At 36.0% G+C, this 18,976-nt stretch overlaps 1 protein-coding gene across 4 annotated transcripts; it reads left to right on the top strand.

Annotated features, from left to right (window-relative positions):
- The first annotated feature begins 11,284 nt into the window (after positions 1-11,284).
- On the top strand, positions 11,285-17,142 carry LOC126601789 (sucrose transport protein SUC4-like). Of its 4 annotated transcripts, none has more exons than XM_050268549.1 (6): positions 11,285-12,119; positions 13,082-13,827; positions 14,334-14,397; positions 14,484-14,527; positions 15,506-15,665; positions 16,699-17,142. In XM_050268549.1, exons 1-5 carry the CDS (start codon positions 11,633-11,635, stop codon positions 15,662-15,664), a joined length of 1,500 nt encoding a protein of 499 aa, XP_050124506.1. In that variant the 5' UTR covers positions 11,285-11,632; the 3' UTR covers position 15,665; positions 16,699-17,142. The 4 variants fall into 4 exon arrangements, with proteins under 4 accessions (XP_050124506.1, XP_050124508.1, XP_050124507.1 ...); XM_050268551.1 differs by having other exon boundaries at positions 16,695-17,142; XM_050268550.1 differs by lacking the exon at positions 16,699-17,142 and adding an exon at positions 15,807-16,525.
- The last annotated feature ends 1,834 nt before the right edge of the window (positions 17,143-18,976 follow it).

Below are 18,976 nucleotides of genomic sequence, written 5' to 3'. Positions count from 1 at the left end.
AAGACGTACCGGAAGCAACTGAGAAGGACGCAGCTAATTAAGCAGGAGACATGGCATGGAGGGGTCATCTTAATTTGACTTGAAGTTAACAAGAGCCAAATGCAATGACTCTAACGAAATGCATCTACACTTGTAACATAGAACAAGAGATGGCAAAAAATAGTAGCCAAGCTCATCACAAGCTAGCAAGTTGGTCCCACATTTTAAATGGGAGCTCCTATATGCTTGATACAGTTCGACGAAGTTGGTAAAAACGTTTACCCTTGCATTCGAAGTTTTAAGTTTGATTATATCCTACCGACTATAAGATATGATAGGTTTGTTTTGTTTAAGGGTTTTTCTTTCTTTTTTTGAGAAATATATCAATCTTGTTGCCCATGCGGTTGCTTCCCATGCTGCCTTGCACGGTGGTTCTTTATGGGACGAGATTTGTCCAAATTTCTTTTTTTTAATTTTCTTGATGAAGATGTATACCTTACTATTAGATTATAAAAAATTATATCCTTGATAAAAAAAATTTTAATGATGAAAATAGTTGTTTTTATTTTCCAAAAAGAAATGTACAAAATTTCTAGGATGCTTCAAAATATTGGATCTTCATTTTAACAGTTCAACTTTATAAACAAAATTTAAGGGTTAATATATCTAAAATATTGTATGGAACCACAAATATCTAATCAAACAAATGGAACACCATCATGCGATTCACCATCGGTAAGAATCGAACCCACGATATGTCGTATGAAAAACAAGCTTGAAATTCTCCCCCAACCACTGGATCACCCCGTAGTAATTGATAGCTTTGTTTTGCCTAAGGGATTTTCTTTTTCATTTTTTGAGAAAGGAGGCAAATGATGAAAATAATTATTTTTGTTTTCGAAACAGAAAAATACAAAATTTTTTGACGCTTTAGAGCATGGAATATTCGTTTTAACCGTTAAATTTTATATTTTTATAAACAAAGTTTAAGGGTTAATGTATCTGAAATATTGTAGGGACCGCGACTACCGAATCAAACAAATGGAGAATGTGGGTGAAGCACGGCAGCGTGAAGCCGCCCTTCTTGACCTTAATAAAAATCGTTCACACAAAAATGTGGATAATGTTGAACTATCAACTGCCCCCCACCCCCACGCGCTTCAAGAGGTACGACCTTTACAATTATCATTCATTTATTATTCTTCCGGAGTCAGAAATAAGGAATAGGATTGTTTGCCATTTCACTTTCGGTCTCCTCCCGTGCCCTTCTGTTTATGCGATTACGATTAAATCACGTCAACATTTTATATTACTATTTATTTTTATTTTATTATCTCTATAAAAAATAATATAAAATGTTGACGTGGTTTAACCGTGACAACACAAAATAGGAGGGCACGGAAGAACATCGGAAGTGGGAGGGCAGACAATCTGTCTCACAAATAAACGTTCTAACACTGCAATCCGAATAGATTTCTCTCCTCTTTTAATTTCTGTCTCTTTCTATTTTTTTTTATTTAAACGATTATGATTACGACATTTCATTTTTTTAAATTTTATATAAAAGTAGAACAGAAACACATGAGACGATAATAGAATGAGGAAAAACCCTACTCGTGCACACACCTCTAATGAAGATTTATTAATAAGTATTTTGTCAATCTTCGAGGAAGATTCAACGCACTCAGTCTATGTGTCCCAAGGTGACACGTGGGCTCCACCTTCTGGAAGATTGGTATGATTGTCGTACATAACAGTGATATCTTTGAGAAATGTTGAAGAAGACTCTGAATTTAACCCTTTAGTCATCAATCCCAAGACCCACTTATGTTGAAAATTATTCATTTTTCTTAGTGGGTAAGTCCAAACAAGTGTAATTTTCTTCGAGTGGTAGACAGAAAATGGATTTGGAAATGAACCTTTTAGTTATAGTTGTTTGATCAAAATTCAACGATTTGTGTGTTTGAGTAAAGAGGATCCGTCTCCCTTGCTCGTGAGAGGATCCAAATCCACAAAACATTGTCTGTGAATGAAGTCCAAGTGATTGAAACTTTCTCCTTTTGTCCTCGACATTTCAAACATCCCAAAGAAAATTTGGGACGGAGTTGTTTGTTAATGTTAATCCACCTACCCCTGGCATAGTTTTCCACGCAACTGTGTTTGCTAATTATGCAGTCCCATTATTTGAGCCAGAGGAAATTCAACAACACGATAACAGACACAAAAATGACACTTGCCTCACCCTTCCGATTATCATATAGAAGAATTTTGCTTGAGTTAGACAATCTCCAACCCAAAATTATGTGAAATTCTAAATTTTTGTATTGCATCTGCAGCTTCTGATATCATGTAATTGCTGAACCAATTTGTGAGCTTCACTTCCTTTTAAGCATGGTGCTGTTGCTATATGTGACCTGTTTTTGGATTTAGACTAAGGCTCCTGTTAGGGAAGAAATGGTGCTAAAACACAAATTTTAAGTTTTAACATCAGTGTTACAGATGGTCTTACAATTTGAAATATTTATTGAGCCAAAAGCAATTAACCGCAGTTCATACTATATGTGAATCTTAACAAAAACAACAACAAAAGTTTTCTGAAACATTCATGTAATTATGAATGTGTACAATATCGCTTTTACCATGTCTGGCCATGAGTCATGTTCTTGACTACCACCGCCTTCTCCAATATCGCTTGTAAAAGAGTAAATAATATTAAAAGGAACAAATAAGCTCTGAGACACACTATTGTTATTTAAAATGTCATCAAAACAAAACAAAACGATGCCATCTAGAAGGACATGCATGGCATTTTTCTGCATGGTTTATTATCAGGTTTACTTCATCAAACCAAACCAAACTTCATTTCATTTTTATATTATTTTTTTTAGTATATCGATATTTTAACATTAAGGAGGTGGGGAGTTCGGTTAAGTCACATAATGGGCAGCCTAATTTGGTATCGAATCTAAGACCTTTTACTTTCAAGTGAAGAGGAATGTCATCAGACTGTAGTACTAAGTGATATTTTTATATTATTTATTTATTACTATTAACTTGTTCTTTATATTATTACCTAAAATGTTATTGTTGTGGACTAATTTGTACCGCACCCGCTGGAAAGTTCTTGTCACAGGAATCTGATGGGGCAGCTACGTAATCTACAGTTTAATCAGCATATACCAGTCTTATTTAATAATTTAATTCTGATTCTATAAGAACGACAGATGAATTACACATAATTTACAACTTAGATAAAGAGAAGTGCTAAAGTTGATTTCCTAAAAAAAAAAAAAAAAAAAAACAAAGCGAAGTGCTAAAGAACGAAAAGCTAAAAGCCAAAAAGTGATTACGACTTTTTTAAGGGCCATACATAGCTCGACACTTAACACACAATGAGTCAAGTCCGTGCTTTGCACAATGGTGACAATGTATATTATGCCATTATATAATTGATGTAGGATAGTGCTATCACACATTAATTTTGATTTTTCACATATTTTTCTCAAATTTTGAACGTCAGATCGAATAAATTGAAAAAGTTCAATGTAAAAAATTAACAAGGGATGAAAACAAAGCATCAACTTATACAAGGACATAACACCAAATTCTACATGTGACGAATGTAATATGACACAATTATTTATCTATAACAAAGTTATAGTTTATTTTTCCATTGAAAGGGAATTTGAGTCATTTGATACTATTATCTATCTATGAAAATTATTTATCATCATTATCTACTTATAAATACAAATATATTAAACATCATTGTCTATCCATATAGATAAAATTTGAAGGCAATCTTCTACTTATAACAAAGATGAAATCGAAATTACTCGTGAAAAATTAATTTTTTTTATTGAACTCTATAAAATATGGAAATTGAAGGAAATAGTAACCTTGTAAAAGAATTTGCAAAACCTATATGGGCAAAAGAATTATATACCTATAGTATGTCTCGAGGAAGATAATGCCGATACTAAATTAAGAAGGGATATATCAAAAGAGACAACACCAAGTATATTATGTCAAAGTTCTTCTTTTCACATCAGCAACAAGAACATAAAAATATTGAAGTCAAGCAGATCTGATCCCTAGACAACCTTTCGACCACTTCACGAAGTTATTGTAAAAGTCTACTTTTCACAAGTTTGTTCAAGGAATTGGTATGCGTAAATTATCTGATTTGCAATGCTTGTAGTTCTCATTTAGGAATATTCTTCAAACGCAAGGGGAGTATCCTGAAATGTACTCATTTGACCTTAATGTACTTTTTTCCCTACCATCATGATCATTATTTTCCCATTGGTTTTTGTTGCCTTAAAGGTTTTGATAAGGCTCCTACTCTGGGTTGGTCATACCCTTAGGTGTGTTTTACTTGCGCCATGAAGATGTTTAGTTTCGACTTATTGCATTTACTCACTTTTCTCATTAGACTATGGGTTTTGTCCTACTTGAGTTTTACCATAGTCAAGTTTTGTGAGGTTTATCCCAAGATACATATTTTTTTCTTATCCTGAGAACTCGCATTTGTTACTTATGTTGACCAAACGAGACGACTTCATCAACTGCTTCTATATCATCCAGAATGAGCTGATGCGACATAATTACTTGAGTATTTATACACTTAATGGGGAATGTTTAACATTATAGCACATGTGTGATTGCGTAAATCCTAATAAATTGTATTTTGGATTCTTATGTAATCTAGAACTTAGGCTTGCTTACATGTAGGAAAAGTAAGTCCATTATGTTTACTATAAATAAGGGTACAAGGTAAGGGGAATAACACAAAAATTTCCTACATCTTTCTTTTCTCTCTCTTTGCCGTTGCAACTCTCCTTCAATTAAATTTAGGCCACGACAGTTTTTAGTTTTTTTGCAATTAATCTAGCCAAGTAGATGTACTCCCAACAAGTCGAATAATCGTAATAAAATTTCATCTGTAGACACGATTTAAAACTTTGAAAAAGAACATGTTTTCGAGCATTGCCTTGCTCCTTGCATGCTGAGCCATTGCTACTTACAGTAAAAGAGAAGCTTAAATTATTGGACTCAGAGCGCCACCAGAGTCACTGAACGCAGTGAAGTGGGCACATGTAATAATCAGAACTTTTTATAGAAAAGAAGGGTATACAAAACCTTTTGGAACACTTTTCCCGATAACCCTAATTAATAGTGTGGTTTATTATCAGCCTACACATCCTGCTATTCCAGCGTTCATGGTATAAGCCTAAGGAATGCCGGAGCATGCATGCATATCTGTTTCCAAACCACGTTATGCATTAGAACCAACACAGACGGGATTAAATTCTCACACAACATAGCTAATTATTTTAAAGAATATATATGTTCACACATTAGACATAAGGAAATGTGCTATAAAATCTCTGTCATTACTACTAGAAATTACTATTTGTCCGACGGAAAACCTATATTCATCTGGTAAAACCAATCAACGTTGTTTGAATGACAAGAAAATAAAAAATAAATTTTATAAGAGTTGTATAACTTAAGTAGCTAATTGTGTTAGTAATCTCCACTCGTGTCGGAGTTTGAATTCCTCCTTTCATAACATTTGTTCTAACAAAAAGAGATAAGGTAGATTGATTTTTGTTTACAAACACAGTATAAAGTGCACTGATTAATGTTTCTTCATTTGACAGCATGCAAATCCTATCGGATCCCTCAAAACTACAGACAAATCAAAAGGGGAAAAGGAAACAAAAAATTACAAGAAAAGTAGATGAGTCAGCTGCGAGATCCAACCAATAATTTGAGCCTAACTTATCATTTCATATGGAGACATGAATGGCCGTAGTAGTCGACTCAGAAGGCATTTCTAGCACCCATGCATGCACATTTAGCACAATCCATGCATAATTGCACATATTTTTTTAATTAATTCAAATAGAAGATAAACTAGCTTTTCGGAGTACGAAGACGTAGGTTGTGAAAAATGGAGGCAGATTCTCTGTTTTCTTATTTTTCGTGCCTTTTTGTTTTGTGTGATCATAGTTAAGTCACGTCAACATTTTATATTACTATTCTTTTTTATTTTATTATTTTTATAAAAAATAATATAAAATATTAATATAACTTAACTGTGACTACACAAACAAAAAACACGGAAAATGAGAGAGCAGAGAATCTGCCTTCGTGAAGAATGTCCACGTACCCAAAAGCAAAGGATCACAGTCTGGGAACCCACCACCCATGTACCATGTCTTTTCAATCCCGTCCATCGATCAAGAAGTTATCATTCATTTCTGTTTTTTCCTTTTGGTATTAACGATTGAGTCCATTCAACGCAATCTGGTCTTCGATCGATCCTCCATCAAAATCTACAGTCTTCTTCTTCCTCATCTCCTCAATTAATATAATTGCAGAACAAGACGGGGTGTGTGTGCGCCTTTTATCTTCCTAGTGGAGCCAGTCCAAGCCATTGACCTAGGCTTTTTATTGGGTCCTGACCTCCTTTGAGCCTCAAAGTTTGTGAACGTCACACTAGTGTATGCTGTGTCATTCCTCACGAATGATAATTGATAAAGCAAGTGATCATTTGCTTTCTGCTCCATTCACATTTCTGCCTACTAACCCACTCAATCCCACAATTTTGACTAACTATTCCCTAAGCTAAAACTTTTGTTTTTGACCCACAGAGTTCATGTGTTCGGCTTTTCCTATCCATAGCTAGTTTATTTTAAAGGGGCATATAGGCCTAGTAGCTTTTGCATGACCTATTAACTAGATATGAAATGATACAAAAATAACAGGTTTCGAGTCAATCCGTTAACGAGACAAGTCGTTATCAGGTTACTCGTTAAGATTTAGACATTAAATATGAAAATTTCTTACATAATTAGTTAACCTGACACAAAATGACTAACAAAGCGGGTTGATCAAGTCGCGTATAGTCGTTATCGGGTTCATTATTAATAATCCGTTAAGAAAACGAGTATTATACGAAAAAAACACGAGCACGATAAACACGACTTCTTGATCAGATCGCGTATAGTTGTTTCTTTCCTTACAGTTTATAAATAAGGAGATATAGATATATAGGCTTAATATTATAAAATATGATTTAGGTAAATTGAGTCAAAGTAACTTTTAGAAGATGAAGTGAGAGTCATAAACACCGGCCGACAGAGTTAAAGCGTACGTAGAAGTACACAAACGAAGAGTAACAACTCACTACTCGCAGGTTTCAGCATTTCCCTTTACAAACTTCCATTTGAGAAACGGTGTCGGATTTTTTTTTTACCATACTTGACAAATCCTAAAATTACTGAACATCGGTCAACGTTATACCGTCAAGGATCCAGAAGAGTTTCCCTTCAACCAGGAGGCCAATTACAGTGCGACACGTGTCGACATCGAGGCCAATCACAGCGCAACACGTGTCGACATCAGAAGCCAATCACAATACGACACGTGTCAATGTCAGAACAAAGCTAGAAACTCTCTTCTATAAAAGGAGATCATTCCCCCACAATATTTCCTAATGTCATTTGTACTAAATCATTCACTAGTACTCACTAAATGAGAGCTTGAACCTACGTACTTGTGTAAACCCTTCACAATTAATGAGAACTCCTCTACTCCGTAGATGTAGCCAATCTGGGTGAACCACGTACATCTTGTGTTTGCTTCCCTATCTCTATATGTTTGCATACTTATCCATACTAGTGACCGGAGCAATCTAGCGAAGATCACAAACTTAACACTTTCTGTTGTATCAAAGTCCTCATTGATTTTGTGCATCAACAAATTTCAACACTCCCATAACTATCAAAATTCTGTAAAGTTTATTTTATATTTATGTTACTAACTAATGGTTTGATGATAAAACTTTGATTTTCATGATATTCTACAAATTTATCTAAATTATAAAAAAGAGATTCAAACTTAGATGCAGACAAAAATCATATTGTTCTAACCAATTTAACGGATCAGTTAAAGAATTTTTATACTCAATTCAAATACATGCATGTTTGGCTGTGGAGAAGTTTACCATGCCAATTCCAATTTTTGTTTCTCTCTTCTAGAAAGCTGGATGTTAGCAGCCAGTTCATTATCCTAATGCTACGGCTATAGCATTACATCATTGCAGCTGGTTGCTTCCGAGTGGAGTATATCAAACCACATCACCAAATTATGGAAAGGCATATATATCCTCCTTCAAAGTTCAAACCACAAAGCAAGTGGCGTAGTACCCAACACCCTCCCACTCCCCCACTTGATCATACAAAACGGCATTTCTTTAATCATGTTTGAACATAACATCACCTCCAATCAAGTAGGGATTGAGTTTAGCACTAAACCTAATAGTGATTACCAACTTGATTTATGCATTTTGTTAGTGTTATATATGATTACAAGCTACAGACCTTTTATCTAGATGTTAATCGATGAGTTTTGTTTGAAATAAGTGTTGAACTAGTGCTTTCACGCGACCAATTCCTAGCATAAATTGTTACTTTTTTCTGATTCATGAAGCAAAAGGATTACTAACGTAAATCCTTGAAGAACCGATAATCTGGAATCCACCAGCTTTTGGAGGGTAATCCCAAAATAGTTTTGATTCATTGATGTGATGATTTACACTGATAACATCAACGACTTAAATAAGTCATTTACAACTATGTTGGACAACTCAAAAGCTTAGGAAATTAAAACGACATTAATCGAACGGAAATCGAGTGGTCTGATTTTTATTTAAGAAATTAAAATTGCATTTTGGAGGTTGAGACGACCTCGAATGGTTAAAATCCCACTAACATAACAGCAAAGCCGTGTGTTTAAACGCGGCATCGTTTTCTTTCCAAAAAAGTATCATGAGCCCAAATCGAAGCTCAAAAGCCAAATCTACAAACTCCCACTGCATTTTTTATCATCCGACAGTCCATTTTCTCTTCATCTACCAACCATTTGTTCTACATCATTTTCTTTTTTATTTCTTGATTGGGCACTTGTTCATGAAATCGTAGCTTACATTGTGATTTACACTAAAAGTCATCAATTCTCTCGTATGAGATTAAAAATAAATTGAAAACAATGGAGACCACAAAATGTAGTGCATTGATATTTTTGTATGAATGGGACATGTTAATTTGGAACAAGCCTAGTTCGCCCAATATGTGCGGCGCATGATGGGCCAAGCTGGGGTGAATAACTTAACAGATTGGGTTATGAACTTCTAAATTTTCATTGGGCTCAAGGGAAATACCCTTCTCGTGGGTGATAAGTCAAGTCTTTATTTATTTAACTAGAAAAAACATTTTGTTAATTTTGGCCCAACAGTTTCTCTTACTCAATTGCCATTTGAACTAAAGAGTTAATTGGTTAAATGAATGAATTAAATTGTGCAAGTATGGAAAAATAAATCAACATTAGTTAATTAGTTTTTAAATTGTTGGACCGAATCGGGTATGGTCCTTAGGGTTGTGATGTAGGACATAATTGGTGTTATTTTAGGTGCGGGAAAATTAATAGAATGCATCATTTAATCAACAAAAGTGATTGGGGAATTGGTAATTCACAAGCTCAAAGGTAACAAACAACAAAATATCAAAAACAATCTTAAAATATTAAAATCTCGTTTTAAACATGGTAAACGAAATAATTCGTCCAAATTCTGACTCGGCTCATTTCTATGCAATAAGTCATGTAGATCTCATCATTTTCTTCAAATCCATTTTGTAATGTACCAAAAACGGAAATTGCAAATGAAAGTTTCGTTAATATGAACAACATGAAAAGTCTAAAAATCCACTTCCGGAATATGCTAGCATCAAATAACCTTTTAACCCGTAAATTACCAATTCTCCAATTACTTTTGTTGATTAAATGCCGCCTCCTTTTAATTTTTCCACACCTAAAACAACACCAATTTTGTTCTACGTCAGGCTGGGTCATGGATCGGTTTATGAGCCGACTCATAACCTAATATGCAAGGTTCATGCCCTAATCATTTTGAAAAATGGCCCAATAAAATCCAGCATTATTGGGCCGACCCATGACCCTAAAAAATAGAGCCGACTCGAGTCACCCCCATCGAAAAATTACAAGTTCATAAACCCAATCAGTTATTGAATTCAACCTGGGTTGGCCCATCGTGTGCTATAAAGATTTGGCCAGCTAAGGCTTTTTTTACATTCATACAAGAAGGAAGAATTGCCAATGCCTCCGAACGAGCCCGATACTGCAATTTGGGTTGTAGTTGTTGTAGCCCAAATGGTAATTGGATCCCCTCAGTTTGTCGTCGATTAAGTTTGAAGACGTGGAGTGTTGTTCACTATCGAAAATTTAAGAGATTGCGTATGCCAATTTGGTGTGGCCGACATGAACAAATATCCAATGTTGTCCTTTACCAAAAAATAAAATAAAATATCCAATGTTGTCAACGTCTGTACCGACGAAGGTCAATTGAGAATTGTACCAAATACTAATAAGGAGAATTGTACTAATTCTCTCTCTCTCGCTCTCTCTCTCTCTCTAATAACACAACTCCTAGGATTTGTTTACATAAGAGGGCATCTCACAAAGCGTACATCTTCCTCCACCTCCAAACCCCTTACTTGAGGGCAAGTATCACATATTTATCAGCTTATCTAACACGAGTATATTAGTGTATATATTTAGTGAGAACGTCTTAACTATATATCGATGTATACATCTAACTAATGATAGAAAACAATCTTTACTAAACTTGTAAATCACATGAGTAGTACTAAATGCATCAAAAACAAAATTCTAAAATTCTATTTGCTTAAAGATCAAATGGTTTATTCTTCTCAATCTTAGAGAAAAGATGTACGTATTCATGAAAACGAAAGAAGTATTACAAATTTCAAAATTACACTTCTAAATTGGTATATAGGGATCACTCAAAAAACAAGACTTTGTTAATTGATGAGTCACCGCATTAGGCATTCAATAGATATGGTTAAGATGAGAGGTATGGGTAAATTGAGCAACACTCATATAAGAGTAATTGGATTTTGATTGTTCTTATTTGCTTTAGTTATGTAACTTATTACTTTTAACAAACAAGATATTGTAATTTTATTTATTACGTTATTTAGGTAATTATTAATTTTACCTCAATATTAGTTTGATAATCAGCGTCGATCCTTAAAATCTAGTCCGACTCGTCTAATTCTTTACGAAGGAATTAGGTTTTATTCGTTCTAGCTTTAATCTTTTACATCAATTTATATACCCATTTTGCCTACAAAATTTATAAATATACACCATCAAACAGCTAGCAAACCAACGGTCTGCATTCATTTGTGTCGTTTACCCGAAACAAATGTCGGAAGCAGTTTAGCCTTTCGGTGCAACCTTCGGCTTGTCCGGACTCAGTCGACCTCCAGAAAACCAAAATTCCACACCGACCGACTTTGCCCTCACTTCCAATCATAATTTGCCACTCCAAACTCCGCATCCAGGGCACTTTCGTAAAATTAAATAACATGCAAGGGCGTTTCCGTCTCCCCATCCCCTTCACTCTGACTACACACCTGACGTTCCCGCGGCCAAACAAAAAACCGCCACCTTCTCTCACTTCACGCCATTTCCCACAGTTCTAGAGAGAAGGAAGGAATATATTCGAGGGTTCTAGAGAGAGAGAGTGGGACCGGTCACCATGCCAGCTCCAGACGCAGACCGCCACAGGGTCAGGGCTCGACCGGCGGTCCGAATCCGAGTCCCACTCCGGCAACTCCTCCGAGTGGCATCGGTCGCGTGTGGAATCCAATTCGGTTGGGCCCTACAGCTCTCGCTCTTGACCCCGTACGTTCAAGAGCTCGGAATCCCTCACGCTTGGGCCAGCGTCATATGGCTCTGTGGGCCTTTATCGGGCCTTGTGGTCCAGCCCCTTGTGGGCCACATGAGCGACCGCTGCACTAGCCGATACGGTCGCCGGCGCCCATTCATCGTCGTCGGAGCGGCCTGTATCGCCGTCTCCGTTCTAATCATCGGTTTCTCCGCCGATATCGGTTGGTTGCTCGGCGACAGAGGCGGCGGCGTCAGGCCCAGAGCCATCGCCGTGTTCGTGTTCGGGTTTTGGATTCTGGACGTGGCCAATAATGTGACTCAGGGTCCTTGTAGAGCTCTCCTCGCTGATCTCACTGGTATGAACCTTAAATTTGAACAATTTGCAAACTTGTTTATGATAAAACAATATATTTACATTAAGCGATGGGGGAGTAAATTGGTATCGAACGAAATTCAAACAGACGATACACTTGTTAGGAATACCGCTAGACCGTAGTGAGTAACAATTCAATCCATTGACCTTAGTCAACTTTTAGTCAATTTTGGAATGAATTTTGATGAATTCTGTGAAAAATGCTGTTGAAAACTCTTCATAAATTAGGTAATTTATGATCTGCTGAAGACTGAAAGTGTAAACATTTTCCTAATTTTGGAACTTTGGTATTGATAATCCACCCATTTTGTATGCTGTGATAATCCACCCTAATATGTTAAGCTGTGCGTGCTGCAGTAAACCCGAGAGTTTAGAACTCGAGATCCTTGATAAGTTAGGGGTCAGTACTTGGTATGGTCCGTATGGATGTTTGAATGCATTACAGAATAATGGCTACTATTGTAGCAAGAAAGCTATTTATATTTGCCTACGTGCGAGATGAACATTGAACAGACCTCCCGAACAACTATTGAGTAGACTGTTTCCGCAAATGCTAGAAATTTGATTGCTTGCAGAGGTCTTATAATTCCAAAAAGGCTATGAAAGCTGGTGTCTGTAATTAGTGAATGCCAAAGTGGCAGAGGTCTAAACCATGCCTTGATTATCTTGCAAGAGATTATCTTCCCCTCAATGTAGGTCATCGTGATTTGTTATTGATTTCACATAATGGAGAGAGATTAATGACCACATCGCTATGGAATTACTTTTTTTATGTGAAGTTCTCAAAGACAACTAGAAATTATTGATGCATGGAACATTGTTGATTCTTTTGTGGAACATTGGTTAGCTGCCAATGCGCTGAAAGGATCAAATGTGCTGAAAGATCAAAGTGTCAAAATAAAAACCAGTAACCCTTTTTTTTCTTCGTAATTTCTATCTTGCTAGAAAAGGATTATCGAAGAACTCGAGTAGCAAACGCTTATTTCTCTCTGTTTATGGCGGTTGGCAATGTTCTTGGATATGCAACTGGATCAATAAGTTACTTGTTCAAGGTTTTTCCATTTTCAATTACCCCAGCATGCAATGTTAACTGTGCAAACCTCAAGTCTGCTTTCTTTGTCGACACTGCCTTTATTGCAATTACTACGTGGATAAGCATATCAGCAGCTCAGGAAACACCTCTGGGTTCAAGTAACAGAACTACACCCTTTGCTGATGAAGGGCCAGGACAGTCAAGTCATATCGAAGAAGCTTTTCTCTGGGAGCTGTTTGGGACTTTTAGATATTTCCCAGGGTCTGTATGGTTAATCCTACTTGTTATTGCTCTAAACTGGATTGGGTGGTTTCCATTTCTTCTCTTTGATACTGATTGGATGGGTCGAGAGATTTATGGTGGCAAGCCAAATGAAGGGATAAATTATAGTACTGGTGTTAGAGTGGGAGCTCTTGGTTTGATGTTGAATTCGGTTATTCTTGGTATAACCTCAGTGCTTATGGAGAAGCTTTGCAGGAAATGGGGGGCTGGTTTTGTGTGGGGAATTTCAAGCATTCTCATGACTCTTTGCTTTTTCGCAATGCTTGTTATTACATTTGTGAACAAGAGTATTGGTGTTGGGGGCCATGATTTACCTCCAGATGGTATTGTGATAGCTGCACTGGTTGTTTTTGCAGTTCTCGGTATTCCATTGGCGGTAAGCTTTTATCTCTGGTTGAATGCGAAGCATGCTTTCTATTTGGCAATGTATGTTTCACTGTTCGAAGGCAAACAGGGGCTAATTTTTATGAGCAGGGAATGTTGGAAGTTGCTTACAACCAATCTTTTTCTTTTGGTAACTAATGATTAATCAAGCATACCATAATGGTTATTTTACATCAAAAGAATATAAAAAATTACTTCAGAACAAAAAGGGTTAATCTCATCCATTTGACCTCAAAATATGCTGCTGTGGGAAGGGAGGGGGTGTCAAGTTGGGGATATTCTCTGTAAGAATTTGACCTGTCAAGTAATAATTTTTTATTTGAGGAAAATTCATCTTCACTTTTTTTTTTTTTTTTTTGAAACACTTTGGGTGGATTTGAAAGATTTTATCATTTTTGGAGGTGGTCTCTTCACCACACGGTTATTATGGAATGGCTATGCTTTGTGTGTGAACTTGGTCTATGAATGGAATTTAAATTACCGGAATATTTGTTGCAGATCACATACAGTGTTCCGTATGCTTTGGTTTCTTCTCGAATCGAGTCTTTGGGACTTGGCCAAGGTCGGAATTTCTTTAACAGAATGTTAAAGAGTTTTCGTTGGAGTTTTGGCTGTAGGATTTCTTACATTGATGTTTGGTTCTTGTAGGTTTATCAATGGGTGTACTGAATCTGGCAATAGTAATCCCACAGGTAGGAACACTCATTTCCTTTTAGCAATGCATGTGACGCTTCTGTGTTGAAACTAAATTAACATGAAATGCATTACTGTATAAGGTTATATTACACTTCTACAGTCATCAACCAAACGTGAAGAGATACATGCAAATATGACACCTGCACCTTGTCCCAACTTTGGGGTTGGCTATATGCATCCTAATTCTTTTGTCATGTCCCATCATTGGTTAAATTTTCATTTTAAGTCGTATGTTTTGATTATAATTCCTAATTACCACTAACTAAGTAGTTGTTGGCCTTCCTCTTCCCGTAGCACCACCGTCCATGTATTCTATGTATACATGCATTTGAGTTTGTTCAGCTTCTTCAAGCCTTTTAACTCTGAAAATAAGCATGTTCATGTTGAGCATGTCCTCACCTGGGACATGAAGGCACTAACCAATTGATCGATCAAGAAAAAACGCTTTTAAACTTTGCACCTTTCCATTGTTTTATTATGTGAAACATAGTCGAAACTGTTTTCTACTATCACATTTTGGGACGAATTACTGAAACCAGCCAAGAAACAATACCCTGCTTCACAAAACCCCTTAAACTGCTACTAGGATGTGATGGTTCAGCCGTTCTGTTATGGGTGATGCCTTATGCAAATCATCGATGCTTGAGTTGAAGAGCATGCTTTGAAAAGAATCATATTTGTGTATTTATTTTCCCTTGTTATAACAATTACTCGATTATTGCAAGTGGTGGATTGCCTTGTTAGTTAGGGCCTTCTTCTTCAACATACTGTGTCCCGGGTTCAAACCTTCCTCACTCCCCTTAGTGTGGTTGATTAGTGTATAATATCGCATGTAATCAACAATTACTCCATTATTAGTTGTTTTGTATTGAGCCAATATTACCTGATTGAACTCCCATGGACTTCTCTATGAATGACATTTATCATCTTTATTATATTGATTTTGGTCATGAATATTTGTTTTTTGAGAACAGGTGATCGTATCACTAGGAAGTGGACCTTGGGATCAGCTATTTGGTGGTGGAAATGTTCCAGCCTTTGCCGTGGCAGCAGTTGCATCCTTAGCCAGCGGCCTGGTGGCCATCTTGGCAATTCCACGTTCTGCTGCTCCTAAGCCCCGAGCTGTCACATGAGGTATTTTGTTGTATCTACTTTCCACTGAACTTTTTTGTCACCGAAGTGGTAAAATCTCAATAATTAGTGAAAATCTGTAAATAGCTGTTACTTGCTATACAGTCAATCAGTTGAAGTTACTTGTGTTCAAATAATTTAAAGGCCTGGCAGCGAGTATGTGGATGTTGAACTCAATTTCCATGTGAAGTGCTTCGATTCAGCGAATTATACATCTGAGTTTCTACAATTTATTCAATTCCTGCTGGGCACTTGGTGAAATCCCTATTTTGGAATCACATATTTGTTTAGACATGGGAAATCCATGTGGAATGGGTGATTTTAGACTCTGCTTTTTTTTAGAAGTGTCGTGGGAAACAAGATTGTCATAAAGCGATAGCTTTTCGCAGACGCTGGATACGAAAATATGTTGATGTAATAGAAGTCAGTTAGTGCCCGGTGAGACAAGTTATCTACAACCAGTGGAGAATTTCTTGTATGAAAAAACGAGTCCCATCTGCAGGATTGTGGCAAATTGCCATGGAAAAGTAGGTGCAGCCTCCTCAGCTGTAGATTCCGGAATTAATCCGAGACTAGTTTGCTACCAACCAAAGATAATATGTTGCGGCTGTTTGAGAATAATTCGTCATGTTTTCCTTTCTGGTAAAGCTTCGATTGGGCGATGGTGGTTCGGTTATGAGGTATTGGAATCTCATGCGTTTTGTTCATGGATTTTGTTTTATGAATATGGTGGCCAGCAGTGAATATGTGAAATGTACTGATCGAAACCTTGATGGAGACAATGCCTTTTTTATTCTCTCCGATTTTTTTTTTGGTTCTCTCTTTTGTTGGAAAGTTTTATTCTCGTGATGGCTTTGCGTTTATTCCCTTTTCTTCTGCTTTTTTTTTTTTAATTATATATTGTTAATTAGTTTAAGTAAAATTTATTTTCTTCTTTGTATCTGGGCATTGGAATAAATTCTTGCCTTAATTGCTATAATAAGTATCTATGAAAGTTTGTCTGCTTTTAATCCTCCCATGCTTGTTTGCTAGACAGGCATCTAGAAGTACTGGAAAGAAAAGAAAGGGAAAAAAATAAATCAAATCTCTCGGGTAACGTCCACTATTGCTAATTTGCTATTGAATAATGCTTGGATTAGTTGCTCATGCTTGAATGCGTCAAATAGTCAAGAATTGCCCACTCGTGCATCGACGACAAAATTCATTTTGCTGAGTGGTAGAGGGAACATAGTGGGTTCCGGAAATACGAGAAGAAACATGCATAGTACAAGTCACAAGGCTTTTACACTAGTAGAAGAGAGATTAGTGACACATTGTTTTTTAGAGAGATTTAAGGCATATCAGACTTCTCCAGGAAAGGCAAGGGAAAAGCTCTTTTTGCCCTGAGGGGAATACGTGAATTTGTTCGTGTATTTTTAAGAGGAATATTTATTTTATTTTATTATTAGTGTCAAATCCCAAGAGGTCCTATCATTGCAAATGTCCTCTTCCCAAAACAGGCCTTGGAGTCTGTATATTTATTTTGTTATGATATGTTGATGGAGTTTCATTTTTCGGGAAATGGATTATCTCCTGATAATTTTTACCAAATCAAAGAATTGAATTTTTGAAATTTGATTTAACGGTTATAAACATGAGATATTTTTAAAAGTTACAATAACTTTAGCCGTTGGATCAAATTTCAAAGATCCTGATTCATTGATTTGGTGGTAGAGATCCGAAGAGGATTCATTTCCCATTTTTCGTGGTCACTCACCTTTTTATTTATTTTTTATTTGATATAAAAAAAATTGAGAGTCTCTTCGATGCAAGAACTCAAAATTCTATACTTATATTTTTATAAGGAGATAATTTTCACATAATTTCTTCTCACACTCTTCTTTATTTATCAGATTAAGGAAATCAAACGAAAAAAATTAAGGTTAAATCGGAGTATGTGAGAGCCTAAAACTGATATACGTTTATCATTTCTCGTTTTATATTTGGGTCCCAAAAAGTTGCTACATTTATGTATTTTGGTTATTTTCTCAAATGCAAGTACTCAAATCTTAAGACTCATCTTGAGTTTTAATATTTGAGTCTTTGTATTGAAGGAGAAAGCACCGGACTCAAAACATGTGTTTTAACAATTTAGTTATGTCCATTGAAGATGATTGGATACAAATTTCATTTTTCTTGGTTGAATAACATTTTTCCTAATTTGACACTCCACCTCTAACTCAATTCTCATATTGAAACTTAAATTTGAATCCCAACTTCGCCGGACACTTATACATGAGCTTTAAGTCTCTGGAGCATTGAAGAACCTTAGACTCAAATTAAAATAGTGTTATTTATTTTGTTTTGATTTCCACAGATTAAAATATCAACACGTCTATTTCTAATATCAAATCTACAACTACGAGTGAGTGAGTGATCATACGTTTGCCCATTTATGTCATTGATACCCCAAAAAAATTCTGAAATTCTGGATTGAGTGCAAGCATATAAGCATAAACCCCCACTATAACAACAACTTGGGCTGATACAAACTGGTGGAAATTGCATTTTGGGTGAGAGTGAATGAGACCCCACTTCCCAATTAAGATGCTAAATTCGAATTCTTTTTTTTTTTCTTTTCTTTTGCATTTGCATTTGGAAGGAAAACTATTTTTGTGTATGAATTACCATTCGTGCATAAATAATGCACCCTAAAAATAATGACCCGTGAATCCTTTTCATTTTTTATATCAAAGATTACAAAATGTGTGACAGAAGAATGTGACAAAAAACTCTAGTTGTAAGGAAAATATCAAAATATATATACTTTTTTAGACATGATTGATTGGTAAAGTTAGCAGTTGGGGAAATCAGTGCATAATTTTTTTAATTTCAATTTTCAGTTTTTCACTCGTTTTGGTCCATTGGTTTTGTTGCTTTTGACTCGCACCTCTCAAACCTCATCTTTCTCTACAGAAAAAAACTCATTGAGCTCGATACACATGGAGTATCTGACATGGGCGGGGGTTATGGGTTTCTGGGATGCGATAAAATCTCTACGATACAACTCTTTACGCTTCTCTTCCTCTTGGGAGTCACTCAAATGGGAAGATGGACTTTCATGCAACGGAGTTGTCATTTTGTCAATGCATGTACTAACATAATTACGTAGTGTTATATAAAAAAGTTAAGATCCATGATAGTGCATGATTGATTTGAGATACCGCAACCGTGAATCTCATATTACATGTGCCGTTTACGTTGTAACTCGAGATACTAAAGTAACTGTGTCTTAAAATGGGAGGAGGGAAAAAGTTTTACTTGCTAGTATCACT

This window comes from Malus sylvestris, chromosome 15 (genome assembly GCF_916048215.2).
Source record: "Malus sylvestris chromosome 15, drMalSylv7.2, whole genome shotgun sequence".
Classification (NCBI taxonomy): domain Eukaryota; kingdom Viridiplantae; phylum Streptophyta; class Magnoliopsida; order Rosales; family Rosaceae; genus Malus; species Malus sylvestris.
Note: the sequence above shows the minus strand (reverse complement) of the source record. Positions and strands in the feature narration are given on the sequence as shown.

What these genes read in the sequence shown, in the direction of transcription:
- LOC126601789 (XM_050268549.1), top strand. Translation starts at nt 11,633, where the DNA reads ATGCCAGCTCCAGACGCAGACCGCCACAGGGTCAGGGCTCGACCGGCG. An exon ending in TTCTCGGTATTCCATTGGCG is followed by an intron (nt 13,828 to 14,333) that starts GTAAGCTTTTAT and finishes TATTTGTTGCAG; the next exon opens with ATCACATACAGTGTTCCGTA. An exon ending in TGGCAATAGTAATCCCACAG is followed by an intron (nt 14,528 to 15,505) that starts GTAGGAACACTC and finishes TTTTGAGAACAG; the next exon opens with GTGATCGTATCACTAGGAAG.